The sequence below is a fragment of the Sprattus sprattus genome, assembly GCF_963457725.1.
Source record: "Sprattus sprattus genome assembly, chromosome: 11".
NCBI classification, from domain to species: Eukaryota; Metazoa; Chordata; class Actinopteri; order Clupeiformes; family Clupeidae; genus Sprattus; species Sprattus sprattus.
This window is the reverse complement of record NC_137909.1, coordinates 11,916,603-11,931,756: the sequence shown is the minus strand read 5'-3', so window position 1 is coordinate 11,931,756 and position 15,154 is coordinate 11,916,603. Positions and strand designations below refer to the sequence as shown.

Below are 15,154 nucleotides of genomic sequence, written 5' to 3'. Positions count from 1 at the left end.
TTCTGCCTGAGGATGTTTTCCTGAGAAACAGCTCATTACAAACTAGCCACCATCATCCACACACATACATACATACACACACACACACACACACACACACACACACACACACACACACACACAGAAGCTAGAGTTTTTATCAACTCCAGCAGAGGAAGAGACGCTGGAGGCTGTTTGACTCATTTCTACACATATTGTCACGTCTCTGTGTCCTGAGAAAAGTGCAGAACCCCTTGATCTACTTCTGCTCTGACCTTGGAGACTTTTAACAAGGCTCTGGGACTTCTTTAAGTTCGCTAAATATCACACCCCTGCTGTGTGTGTGTGTGTGTGTGTGTGTGTGTGTGTGTGTGTGTGTGTGTGCGTGTGTGTGTGCGTGCGTGTGAGACAGAGAGTATGAGTCTGCACGCACACGTGTGTGTGTTTGTGAGAGGGACAGAGAGTGTGTGTGTGTGTTTGTGAGGGAGACAGAGAGTGTGAGTGTCTCATTGTGTGTGTTTAAGTGTGTTGTATGTGTGAGAATGAGAAGGTGTGTGTGTGTGTGTGTATAAGGGACAGACAGTTAGTGACTGGTAGCTTGTGTAAAAGACAGTGTATTTATTCAAGGTTAAGAGCCTCAACACTGCCATGTCGAGGGCTCATGGGACACCTGCATGTAGACCAAGACCAACACACTCACACACACCCAAGCATTCTGACATGTGGTGTGGCTACACATATCTCCCTACCTCCAGACACAGGGGCTCACTGTCAACAGCAAAAGGCAATAATGCCCTCAAAAGACAGAACTACATACAGAAATACATTTCAGAAATACCTAGCAAATACTTTTACACCTGTAGATGCTGCTAGTTTTGAGCTGCAGTGTTTCAACCAAACTTGTCTTCATTAAGCTTGAGGACGGGGAGGTAATAAACCCTGACAAAGCAAAAGTAGTACAGGTGGTTTTGATTTGTTTCATTTTGTTTATCTCTTTTGACCGACACCTTGGACCAAGTGATAGTGCTTGTGTCATTGTTCCTGTCCCCTCTGCACAGAAACACACAGCGCTAGTAGAGCCTGGTATAGGCCGCTGCCTGCTTCTCAGTGGAAGTGCAGGTTCAGTACACACACACACACACACACACACACACACAAACACAAATACACACACACACACTCTCTCTCTCTCTCTCTCTCTCTCTCTCTCTCTCACTCACACACTCTCTCTCTCTCTCCCACTCACACACACACACAAACACACACTCTCTCTCACTCACACACACACTCTCTCACTCACACACACACATATTCTCTCTTACTAACACACACTCACACACTCACTCACTCTAGGGCTGGGCGATATGACGATATATATCGTGAGGACGATAGAAACGTGTCTATCGTGACCTTTCTCCTCTATCGTTTCTATCGTGATAAACTTATTTTTTCACTATTACAGCTAATATACATTTTAATATAATTTCACATCCTAATATAACATTTTGCTTTTCTTATTATGCAAACTCTAAGTTTATACAACTGTAAAAAAAAAGAATATTAAGATACATTTTAGAGAACGTGGTTTTGCGACACGACACCGCTTTACATTACGCTGCTTTGCATCATACGCTTGCGACATGATTGACGGTGAGAGCCCGCGAAATTTAATTCTGGTTTTTAAAAAAAATGAATAATGGACGCGCTGCAGGAAGGTGTAACTGTTACCACAGCCGCTGTTATACAATTGGGCATCGACACCCATTGCTAATGACAGCGTCATTACTTTATTGCAGCAGTGAAAATCAAGACATTACAGACGTGCAAATGCTGGGGTGGCCCATTCAAATCAACGGAACTTTTTTGAACATTTTGGAGAGCCGTATAATACGAGTATAATACAAGTGTAGCCATTTATTAGCAGATTCTGTTCCATTTTTCTCAATGATGGTCAAATAGTTGGAGTTTAAGATGCACTATTTCGTTAGTTTAGATTTCTTTTCAGTATTTCAAAAGTGAAGGAGCTGTGGGAGCACAAGAACAGGGAGCATCTAGCAGCGATTATCATAGACATAGCATATGTGTATGTCTTTGGCGTTTATAGCTTAACTATCTAGATTCTAAGTAGCATGGAGGTTTTTTTTGGTACTCCACGTAGATCATAAACCCTTGAAGATAAAAATGAAATTGGTTGGGAAATGTAAACGCTAATATGCTTTTTATCCAGATAAAACGCAGCTCCATCGTTTACTTGCGTTTGTTTACAGGACCATCTTCACTGTTGCACCAACGGGCTGAAGCGGTCAATGGGGCGTATGTGTAATGGCCAACTTCTTAATTTTCTTATTTTTATACGTGGCCATATAAGAAAATGTTTTTCTCATCATTATTGCTATAGCATATGAACAAACATTGAAAAGAAAGTTTTTTTAATTAAATTAAACTTGATTTATCTTCTGAAAGTAGGCCTACATTAAAGAACCACTAAAAGTCACAAGCACTGGACTAAATGTCATGCACTTTGTTTTAATCTTACTATTTAAAGATTCAATGGAAACGTTCAGTACAATCTGCGTAATTGTGGTACAGGTCGTGATGGATCACACTTTTAAGTACACCCCTATCCAGTAAAGCAAGAGGGCATATCGTGATATATATCGCTATCGTGATATAAAATAATCCATATCGTGATATATGTTTTTTTCCATATCGCCCAGCCCTAACTCACTCACTCACTCACTCACACTCTCTCTCTCTCGCTCTCTCTCTCTCTCTCTCTCTCTCTCTAACTCACACACACATTCTCTCTCTCTCTTTCTCTCTCTCTCTCTCTCTAACTCACACACACATACTCTCTCTCTTTCTCTCTCTCACACACACCCACTCTCTCTCTTTCTCTCACAAACACACACATACACACACTCTCGCTTTCTTTCACTCTCTCACACACACACTCTCACTCACACACACACACACACACACACACACACTCACTCACATATACACACACACACGCACACACACGTCCCCATGAAAATGAATCTTCATTAGCGGCAGCCGCAACGCCATGCAGCTTCCTGGAAGGAGTGGGCTATAATCTCATTATGTGTGTTTTAAGAGGATTAGGCCCTTTTTTGTTTGCACAATCCAGTTTTGGGTTTCAGGAGGCATCCTCCTTGGATGTCCTTCCTCATGTGGAGTGTGTGTATTGATACAGCACTAGCCAGTCGTATCTCCAACTCTCACCTACAAAACAGACTTGCACGGTCAGTGTATCTGATTGGTCACTCTGGCAGCGAATAGCCCGGCAGTGATCATTCTGGATGTTCAAAGGGCCCCTATGTATTATTAGGTTGTCTTGCATGATATTATCACTCATTTCCATGTCTTCATGTAATGTAATTTCAGTCATTACTCCAGCAGGTTTCTCTCCTAGTCCCTCTTGGCTCTTGTAAACAGAGCTCCTCTGTAGTCAGTCCCAGCCCGGCCCAGGGACTGAGAAGGGCAGTCATGTGACTATCAGGTCGTGCCTCGTCTCAAAACTGTCTAACTGATGTCTCTGTACCCTTCCAGGCAACAACCCCCAAGATGGTCTGGACTTCGCTGACAAACTCTATTCTCCTCCGATTTTTTCCCCTCACTCTCCTTTGATGACGTTGACGCCAGCATTTTTGTTTTTTGTTTTGTTTGGACCCATCACGGCATTGTTTTAAAAGATGCTATATTTTTTAGGAGCACATTTAACCTTCCATTCAGGAATGGATCAATAAAAGGCAAACATGTTGTAAAAGTGCAGTTGTATTCCTGCCTTGCTTTGGCTTTGCTGTTCCTGAGCTAGTGATGGGTTTTCTGCTTGCGCATACAGAGGGGGGGGGTTATCTTTCAATTAAACACATAAATGCAGAGCCTATTCTCTCTGTAGCCTCCACAAATATCATTCAGCCTTTCAGAAAATGAATCAGCATTCTGGGGAGGATACATTTAAGGAAGGCAGTGCTTTGTATTTTACCTCTGAATACAGACAACTTGTAAGCAGTCATGCATCATCCACCATTTTTCAACCTTGACTCATCCTAGCGTTCTAAAATGATGAATTGATGATAAAATGAGGTTCTTAGGTCCCCTTCTGTCCCTGGACAATGTTGCCAATCTGCGGCGGTTAGTGCGAGATGGCGTCATCGGCTGCTTCTACACCAAATAATCAAGAGTTCAGCTTGCGGAAGGCTTTGACATGGACTGATGCCAAACATATCTGGTCACTGTTTGCCAGGGGTGTGGACTAATACCTCCAGCGGGCAGACACCCACATACATGACAGAAAAAAAACACACACACACACACACACACACAGGGACAGAAAACACACACACACACACACACACACACACACACAGTGACAGATGTGTGCCCTGCAGAGGTGGTTGGTTAATCCCGTCAGTGTTTCATCTCTCACCAACTTAATTCCTCTTCATGTGGGTGTGGGTGTGGGTGTGTGTGCGTGTGTGTGTGTGTGTGAGATGAGCTTCGAGGTGGAGCAGGTTTAGTAGGGGGTGGGGGGGATTAGTGATGAGATGTCGGCTGGGTCCTGAATTGATGTCAGCGTTGGTTCGGCGGCAGTGATGTCTGCTGCCTGTTTTATTCATACCGTTGCAGGCCGCGACCGGCGACAGGCGGCCGGCTCGTGCCGGCGACGGCGTGTTTTATTCATGCCGTAGAGACGGCCTCTGACGTCCTGACGGAGGGGTGCATCACAGGGGTCATTCCAGGTCGCATGACCTCAGCTGCCTGTCGTTCATCAAGAGCCTCTCAAATAAACGACTGTGACAGCCTGTGATCTGTGCCAGACATTTGCACACACACCCCTTTAACACACACTTTAACACACACCGACACTAGGGCTGTCACTTTTTGCGAAAGCGAAGGTTTGGGCGAGATTGAACAATCCGAAAAATCGTACGAATTCATTTGAATGCAACCCACATTGGACACGCACACGAGTTGTAGAAAATGATTCGAATGAATGATCGAATTTCAAATAAAAAGGGACAGCCTTAACACATACACACTTTCATACACACACACACACACTCACACACACACACACTATCCATGCTGCCTCCTGATCCTGTTATTTTCTCTCTGGTTCCTTCAAAAAGTTACCATAGTTCTTCAGGTGTGGTACTGAGGGATTAGTCCTCACAGTGTTCCAGAACTCATGAACAGTCCTCTCAGCCAATGGGAAGCCTCTCCCTCTGTGTGATTACCCCTGCCTTCGTACCCTCATTCACTCTTCACATCCACCATTGCTGTCTAAAGATGCTTGTTCTGAGCAGCTGAATGTAAGCTGTAATTGTCCTCCTCGCTAACAGGACAACATGTTTTGAATGGCAATGATCATCTTCGTCTGTTGATGGTTCGAAGAGCCGGTCTCCTACGCGATGGGGTCTCTGGCCCCTGAGTGCAGACATGCTGGGGATCTCTTAATTAGTGGAACCGCTGGACATGTCAGCTTCCAGGCAGCGCTGTCCAGGGCTCTGATAATTAATGATAATGAGATTAATTAGCGTGGCCTGCATGCCAGAACAACAGAACCATGGCATCAGGACAGCAGGGCACACTCCAAACATACCCCTCACAATGACCTTCAGGAGCCCAAAGCATGCCTGTCTTATCAAAACGCGGCTCTCTGGGATGTGTGTGTGTGTGGGTGTTGTGTGGAGGTATGGAGTGGTGGTGTTTTAAGATCAGATGAGGGTTGCTGAGAGATCTCTGTGTGTGTAAGTACATAGTGATGGTGTATCATGAGCTGATGACAGTTCCTAAGATACCTGGCAGAGTGTGCGTGTGTGTGTGCATGTGTGTGTGAAGGTATCTTTTCTAAGAGGCCTTGCAGAGAGTGTGTGTGTGTGTGGATGAACAGTATGTAGTGGTGTGTCATGAGCAGATGAAGGGTCCGGAGAGCGCTGGCAGAGATCCAACAGGCCCAGCTGGCAGTCGACTCGAGACCAGGCCAGTCTGCCATGGCTGCATGTACGTACTGTACCGCTTTGTTCTGGGAATCCAGAGGTTTACACACACACACACACTCACACACACCCCTCCCCTCCTGTCGTTCTTGTAGGCGGATCAGTGTGCTCTTGATATTAATAGAGGGCGGTGAGTGTGTGTGTGTGTGCTGGAGCGGGGGGGTCTCTAGGTGGATTTCTCCTCCGATGTGTCTCTGAGAGAGACAGGTGTGCAGGACAATGCAGACACCGCCGTGGCAAGGACACCCGTGCTCACACACGCACACACCACACACACACGTCCACCACTGTAAATATAGCACGGCACGCCAGACAGGGGAATGTAAGCCAACTAGGCCCAAGTGAGACACTCCGCATCCAGAAATGGCCATCTGTGGCCTGTAACACACACACACACACACCAGACCTCTTAGAAAAGGGTGCTATATGGCATAAAGGGTTGCATAGAGGCTGTCAGGCAGTGGTTGTGTGTCTGTCACTGTGGATGCCAACAATGGACAGATTTCTGCTATCTAGCCATCGTGATGAATAGTTTACATTATAGGGTCTGATCCAGAGTGGCCACTACCTGGGCAGTCAGAGCTTATTCTCCCTCACACATCTATGCATTTAAGGAATACTGAACCCATGACATTAGCAGGGCTAGCATCTTACTCCAAATGAAGGAATACTGAACGCATGGCATTAGCATGGCTAGCATCTTACTCCAAATGAAGCCATGGGAGGGGCACACGCCATAGGACTACTGATACAGGCAAGCGTCCAATACACCGCTGAACTGTTCAAACTGCACTGTGCGCTGCTTTCCATGATCCCTCCACTTCAGTGGTGTCCCCGTGTCCTATTTCTGTCCCACAGGTCAAAGCGTAGACTAGCTGAATCTCAGAGCTCATAAAAGCAAAGCTTCAGGCACCAGTGGTGCCTTTAGAGGGGGGCTGGAGGGGGGGGGGCAGAGAGGACCAGAGGAGCAGACCCACCCTGAGGCACCCAGGCAGCACAATGAGGCTTAGGCTTGGCTCCTTCTCTTCAGCCATGGATAAAAGGATACTGTGCTTGATGGGCTCTAATAGAAGCTGTTAAAAGGGGTCAGACTGCAATTGGGGAACCGCTCTATGGAGGGTGTCCCTCTGCTCCAAAAATAAAGTGTGTAAATGATCTTATTTGTTGTCGGGCAGTGTTTAATGTTGAGCATCAAACCTGAGTCTTCTTATTGGGGTCTAACCTCACTTTCATCATCGCTTTCATGTCTCTTACTTCAATGGCAAATTCCCCTCTGAAGAGCTTTTCCTTTATTTTTGTCACTTGTTACTTGTGTGTGTGTGCTTGTGCACGTGTGTGTGTGTGTGTGTGTGTGTAAGAGAGTTTCTGGAGTGCGCTCCTCTGCCCACCTCAAGCATTGCTCCCATCCAGCCTACTAAACACACACCTAGAGAAGAGGCACGTGGTTCCACCCCACCGCCTGGCCAGCCCTTTGGGATGCAGCGTTGGCTTTGATTGACAGCCGCTAGGCACCAGGTTCCGTTCTGCTGCATGTTACGAGGCGTCCTGACAGATAACTGAGGGTCTGCACACACTCACACACACACACAGAGACAGACAGAGGCCCCTACGCCAGTACAGGGATTGGGAGACAGCAGAGTTGTGTGGGTTTTTTTTTAGCTCTGTCTTCCCAGCTTTCCAGAACGGTTGTTTACAGTGCAGTACTCACACAGCACATGTACTGCATACAGATACACCAGCAACTGCAGATCAACTACACACACACACACACCATGTACACTTCACATAAGTACAGTACATACAAGTACACCACATATAAGTACACTACATACAGTACATGTACACTACATTTAAGTACACTACATATTTTACATTACACTACCCCTTTTCATAAGGAATCAGGATAAGACAGCCATGGTGCTGAGAGAATCCGTCTGCAATTACACAAGACCACTTAATGCAACGCTGGATTTTATGAGGTGGGTCATGTTGATCGTTTGTTGTTGTTGCTGCTGCAAGGAATTGTGGGAGGACATTATCTCCTTTCGTGAAGGACGGTCCAGTGTACCCTATGCTTAAAAAGATGAGCAAAGGGAGCTTCGAGGCGCCTTCCCTTCAGCATTTAGAGCAATTCCACCAACTCTTATCATCGCTGTCAAGTAGATACTACCAGGTCATCTCACTCAGGAAGGAACCTTCCCAAGCAAAACAAGGTTATTCGACTGCAGCCAAAATCTGAGATGTCTCACACCAATCCGCCATTATCTCCCTAAGTCAGTGGTTCTTAACCTTTTTGGAGGTACTGAACCCTGCAAGCTTCATCAGTGCATTCGCCGAACCCTTCGTAATTTGATTTCTTCAAAACGTAGGTATGTATAAAAACGGCCCAACATTGCTAGTGTGAAGTGGGCTATACTGTGTGTGTCTTGACCCCTGCCGAACCCCTGAGAGTGGCTCAACGAACCCCTGGGGTTCGATCGAACCCAGGTTAAGAACCACTGCCCTAAGTCAATGTGATCTGACAGCTCACAAACTACTTTAATAAACCATTAACATAAAGATCATTCCCTTTATTTACCTCAACTTGAAAGCACTTTGGTACAACTCTTGTTGTCTTCAAATGTGCTATATGAATAAAAGTGACACCCATAGAGGCTGATGCTGTAGTCTGTTAGGAAAACCATATCACATTAAGTAGACTGACCGCCTACTTATAAGTGTGGATGTGACTTTAAAGCGCCCTGCCCATGACTCAGGCCTGCATGTGAAGGAGCAGGTATGGTAAGTAGCCTCTGTGTGCTGATTGAGATTCAGGAGACAGGCCTCAGGTGATGTCATCTGGAACAGTCTGCAAAGGCATTACTGCGTTCATAGCTGAACACTAAGAAGGAGGGCGAGAGCTGCATGTGCTGGGCTGTGCTGTGGTGTGGTGCACTGTGATGCAGGGGAAGATAGGTATCCTTTTTTCCAATTAAGGTTTTTTGTTTTGTTTTACCAGTGCATCTCTTCCCATACACACTCTGTCTCATCTGTTTTTGGCCAGTGTGATGTACTGCCTCTTTCAGCGTTCACTTTATCGCTCACTTACCCACCCCCTCTCTCTCTCTCTCTCCCTCTCTTTCTGTCTCTCTGCATTGTGCTGTGTGATACCACAACTACGGTCTCGCTGTGTTCATTGCTAAACACATGGACGCTCTCACGCTGCACATTCATTAGAAACACTCACTCATACATACACTCACTCACTCTCTCTATGGCTCACCCCCATTCTCACTCGCCTAGTCAGTGATTTAATCCTTTAAATAACTGTAGCTGAAACATACTGAATTTCCTTTGTGGTCCAATGGTATGTATTGTTTTCCAAGGGGACTGTTGATCCACTCAGAGCTCTAAATGACTTTGGCACAACCCTAAATAAATCAGCGTTATCTGCGACTCCTTACAGACCAGGAGAGGACTGCTGTAATGGCCGTCTCCCCTGATTCAGGTGCCGTGGTTTCACCGCTTCTCCGTGCTCTGATGGATGTCATCGGTTATCATCACCACAATATATCCAACTCAGCCGCCTCAACAACCCCTGAGTCTTATCTCCATCACAGGAGAGGAGGGAGGAGGGGTTTCGAGAGCGGGGGGAGGGGAGAGGGGGCCAGAGGGGTGTGGGCTGAGGATAGTGGAGCAGGACAGTGGGGCGAGGCGAGGGTTTTGAGGGTGAAGTTGAGGGTTGGGAATAGAACCATGGGAATGGGTCCATATCAGCTCAAGCTAAGCCTTCTGCGCTCCAGAGCAGGGTCATTAATAATAATAATACATTTCTATTTCCATTGTCCTTACTTTCATGGATGCTTTCACTCACAAATCTAGTCTCTCTTGCTCTTCGTTTCATCTGTGCTTCCCTGCAGTTGTTCTTTCTTTCTGTCTTTGACTCTCTCTCTTCCTCCCTCCTTCCCTCTCTTTCTGTCTTTCCCTCTATATCTCTTTTTCTAATTTTGTCTCACTCTCTCTATCTTTTCCCTTCTCTCTCTCGCTTTCTCTGCTCCCCCTCCCCCTCTCTGCTCTGCAGTATTTCTGTCTGGCTCAGTGCTAATGTGTGTTTTCTGTCATGTAGTCCTGTATTAAGGAGGGAGGTCAGGCATGTCGTCATGTAGTGCACTGGCAGTGGCAAAGCCTTCCTCTGGAGAAGGTAAACACACCCACGATGCTAATCAGGCTGGCAGTAACCCCTGACCCTTCCCTTACCGCCAAGAGACGAGCCCCCTCAAATGTGCCTGGCATTTTAACTCCACCGGTGAGATCGATTAATTAGCCTGACAATTAATAATGTCTGGCTAATGCGAGGTCTTGGAGACTCAGCAGAGCAGGAGCTGCAGTCTTCCGTGGCGAGGAAGAAACAGGGCTGTACTGTCATTTTTTTAAGCCGAAAAAAAAAACATAAGAACAGGAAGGGATAAGCGCTCGCAGGCTCCACGTGCCCTGTGGGATTTGGTGGGGGCAGCTCGGAATCGTGAGCGATAAATCTCTCTCTCACTTTCCTCACTGAAGGAGATTGGCACAGGGAGAATAGTGGGATAGTCTGAAGACAGTTGAGACTGGGAGTGTATCTGTGGTGCTTGTCTGTGGCTGACGTGGCCTTGGGGCGTGGAAGTGCATGTTGGATGAAGGTGTCAGGGGTGCTGGGCTCTGAGTATTGGGTTCTGGCGGCTCCCCTGCCCCATGATAACGTCACCTCCGTACAACAATATACAGTACTACAACATGTTTTTGCATCTTTTATTAGATCATGAAAAAAACATTTTCTCATTTATCCCATATTGTGCATTTTCACAGTTAATGTTCCTTTGTCAAGTTGATGACAAAGTCTTACAAAAAAACTTTTTTTTCAGTGCTGCATAATATATGACACAATGAACCCATTCAAAACACAACAATAAAACAAATACTCATGTTGCTCCCCGGCTGTGAGTTGGCTGATTCCCGATCAGTAGGGGCTGCGTGTGTTCTAAGTGTGTTCTATGTTCTGTGAGTCGGTAACTCAGTCTGAAAGCTAAAAAAGAACAAGAGGGATCCAAGTCTCAATCTGAGCTGGGCTGGGCTGACAGCTGAGTGATGGATGGACTCCATTCCAACATCTCACAAAACACACTGACTAAAGAGAGACATCCAGCGCCCTCCCCCTCACACACCAAACACGAGGGTTACACACCACCTCTGATGATCCTGAGAGATCAAGGATGTTTTCAGGAGATTTGTGGCAAAGTGTTTACTGCTAGTTCACACATACACACACACTGTCACGACAGCTGTCTTCCCCTCTGTGCTGAAGATGTCTGCAAACAGAGGACCACCACAGAGGTCATAACAAGGAGAAAAACTAGCCTGTCGGTGCTACCCTCAATAAATCCTTTTTTTGCGTTTGTGAAATCACTGTTATTATTGAATGTGTGTGAGAGTGTGTGTGTGTGTGTGTGTGTGTGTGTGAGTGTGAGCGAAAGAGAGAATCTACCAGACTCTAAAAATGGATTGCACACTGTCAACTGCCACGAGCACCAGCATTATCTCCTCTGAATGCAAAAAAAAATAAAAAATAAATAAATAAATGAATGAAAAACAAACAAAAAAAACTATTCAAAGCGTGTCCCCAGGGGAGAGTGTATTGTCCCAGTGAAACACTTTTCCATTGTCAACATTCATACACTTGCAGCAGAATTGGGGTTGCAATACTGTAGTACTAACCCATCCATGTTACAGCACAGCTGCTAGGGTATGCAGAGGTACCATGGGTCATTATCGGACGTGTTATGTGGTTCGGACTACCATCATGAGTCAACAACAGTGTCCGTAGAGAACTAATCAATGAGTCTCTGCAGTGACCATGGATAATTAGGTTGTGTGACGGGCTGTGCTCACATGACCTGATCGCTGCTCTTCACACTGTGTGTGTGTGTGTGTGTGGCAACTGCTCTGGTCATGTGACACCAACACGCCCTTAATCACCCCTGACACCAACACACTCACACACCGTCTGGAAATGTGTCTCTATCCTCAAAGATGACATCTTTCTTCAGTGAGACATTTATCCTGTTCAAACTCACAGAAACCCTTGGCCACTCTAAGGCAGACTAGGGCGTGGTGTGAGTGTGTGTGGATGTGCAACGTTTGACTTTGACGTCGGACCAACAACGAGAATCTGGGCTCTCTCGTGTCCTACTTCTGAGCCTCACTCTCAGAGTGCCAGCCTGCGGTGAGCCGAAATGGGCCCCTGTGGGCACTCCTCTCTCCCCTCTCTCACTCCTCTCTCCCCTCTCTCTGAGCACAGAGGGCAAATAGGGTCTTCATGTTTGAGCTTTTTTCCCCTTCGCTTTGGCAGAGGTTTTTTGGTTTGCGTCACAACAAATCAATGGGCAGCTGCTGTAACCTGACTGTACATTCTAGCAGTGGCCTTTTACAGACTCTGCCTCCCAGCACAGGGCACAGAGCGTGAACTTTAATGCTAACAACATCACAACTCCCAGTCTCCAGCCACATGCACACACACACACACACACACACACACTCCTGTGTCAACCAGGGCTGAGCTGTCTCCTCAGGAAGGCATGGATGGCCTAGCTAAGGCTGTCAGTACTTCTCTGCGTAACTTGTCCGAATGCAGTCGTGACAGCAGTCCATGTGTTTTTATTTACGTAGACTTGTTTATTTCTTGAAGAGGAGCTATTCACATTGATCAGCATCTCCACATAGCCATGAAGTGATTGTGGAGTGATCTGGTGCGTGGATCCGAGTGGCTGTGTTCTAGTGTAACGGTCAATCTGACCTTGCTGTAATGGCTTCTGCCTATCATGGCTCCTCTGAGAAGCAAACTATGTTTCGCCTGCTAAACTGATAATTCTGATGATCACACACCAACGCGCACACAAACACACCGACACAGGCCCCGACCTGATATCTATATCCGCTCAATCTTCCCCTTCTGATATTCTGAGTGGTATATATCTATATATTTTATCAATTAATTCTTTTCCACAATTGAGGTCAGAAAGGTTTTTTTTTTTTTGGGGGGGGGGGGGGGGGGGGAAATATGCTCTTTCAGCACTGGGAAGGAAGCAAAAAAAAATGCTTTGAAAACATATTTCAACTCTCCGGTCTTTGAACACATATTTGACCCAAATCTGCCGAGTGAGGAAAAGCATGTCAGCTGTGGGACTGTTTGCTCTCTTAAGCTCTGGCACCATGATGACAGGGCCGAGGCAAAGCCAGGGCAACATGAGTGTACAGTAACCACTGCTACTGCCCCTACTGCTGCCACTGCTGCTGGCCCTGCTGATGCCCCTGCTGATGTGGCTGCCGCTGATGCATTAAGAAGATAAAAAGCTTCATACAAATCCCACCCAACCCCCTCCCATACACAGTCATACACTAACACACACACTTACAATCACTCACTCACACACACACAAATGCATGCGCTGGCCTTGCCAGGACCACCCCCACCATCAGAGAGAGAGAGAGTGTGTGTGTGTGTGTGTGTGTGTGTGTGTGTGTGTGTGTGTGTGTGTGTGTGTGTGTGTGTGTGTGTGTGTGTGTGTGTGTGTGCGCGTGTGTGTGCGCGCGTGTGTGTTTGTGTGTGTCCTCTGAGCCACTACACTGCAGAGATTACAGCCCAAGCAGAAAACAAAATCAGAAGGGACTGTGCGCATCACAAAACAACAAACCATCCAAACAAACAAACGAAGGAAGGAAAGTAGATGCAACGATGCAAATGCTCTCACACACACATCTCCTCTCTCCACAACACACACACAACCCCAACCCACAGACAGACATCTCTTTCCACAACACACACACACACACACACAATCCCAGCCCACACACAGACATCTCTCTCCACAGTATATACACACACACACACACACTCCCTTTGTGGCTGTGGAACAGCAGCAGCAGCACTGTTGGCCTCTGAGGCACATCTGACCAGCCCCCGTCTGCTGGCCCTTCCCTCATTTCCCGCACCGCTGCCTTTTATATGATTGCGTATTAATAAAACTATTGATCGGCCTCCGCTACGACTCTCTGCTGGGGAAACTAGGGAAGACAGGGGGAAGGAAGTGGAGGATCAGGAATAAGTGACACACACACACGTGCACACACATGCTTTCATCCAGGCACCCAGAGTTGCAAAGGGAAAACAGGGAAGTGATGGGAAGAGTGGGAGAAATGAAAGTGCTGGAAAGATATGAGGTGTTCATCTGAGTCCCACTGCTGTACCCTCCCTCATGTGGAAGGAGACAGGCCCCACTTGTCACCAGTACAGGGGGCTTGTGTGTCATGAAAGCTGTCAGAACTAAAGAACTATAACTTCATCAGCTCACACCTTCTCCACGGAAGGAACTCCACCCATGTTTCACTTCCTCGTAACCATGAGCGTAACACAGGTTGGATGAGTATATCGTTTCTGGAGAGGTCTCTGCTAGCCTGTTCTAGTCTCTCTTCTCTGCCTCCGTCCTGCCTGCAGCCCAAAGTAAACTTTGGACTGGACCAACACCCCATGTGCGCTGGCCATGACCAGTAAGTGTGTGTGTGTGTGTGTGTGTGTGTGTGTGTGTGTGCGTGTGTGTGTGTGTGCGTGCGTGTGTGTGTGTGTGTGTGTGTGTGTGTGTGTGTGTGTGTGTGTGTGTGTGAGTGAGTGATGAATACTGCATTGCACATCGTTTAAGGCTACAAGTCTGAGTGAAAAAAGCAATGTAAACTTAAGGCAGCATGGATTGAATGTCTCGCTTGTTCAGAACAAGGACACTAAAGTGTCACTCAAACGCAGTTCTTTCCTCTCACCTCCTCCTTTTGTCTGTGCCCAAAGGTGCTTTTCATCGCAAAAATGTCCACTCCCACTCACACCTTACACGACAAACACCACTGGGCACATGTGCATGTGTAAATAAACAAATACACTTCACACTATTTGCACCTAATCCCCACTGGAAAAAACAAAGCCAGAAAATGCAATAATTTTTCTTCTTTTTTTTTCTGTCTTTTTTTTTTTTTTGCAATGTCTTAATATAGCACAGTGAATCCCGACCCGATCTGAAGGTAAAGTAGTTGTAGTTCATGGGTTTATTCCAGTTCGAATTATCATCTCTTCCTCCTCTCAGAGAAGAAGC

At 46.5% G+C, this 15,154-nt stretch overlaps 1 protein-coding gene across 1 annotated transcript in view; it reads left to right on the top strand.

The window, feature by feature from the left end:
* The window catches only part of nup214 (nucleoporin 214), an 85,284-nt gene extending 81,538 nt beyond the window's left edge, over positions 1-3,746 (top strand). The window contains exon 36 of the mRNA XM_080847404.1: positions 3,553-3,746. Within this exon, the coding sequence (XP_080703530.1) occupies positions 3,553-3,586 (34 nt within the window). The 3' untranslated portion in view covers positions 3,587-3,746. The remainder of the gene's footprint in view (positions 1-3,552) is intronic.
* The last annotated feature ends 11,408 nt before the right edge of the window (positions 3,747-15,154 follow it).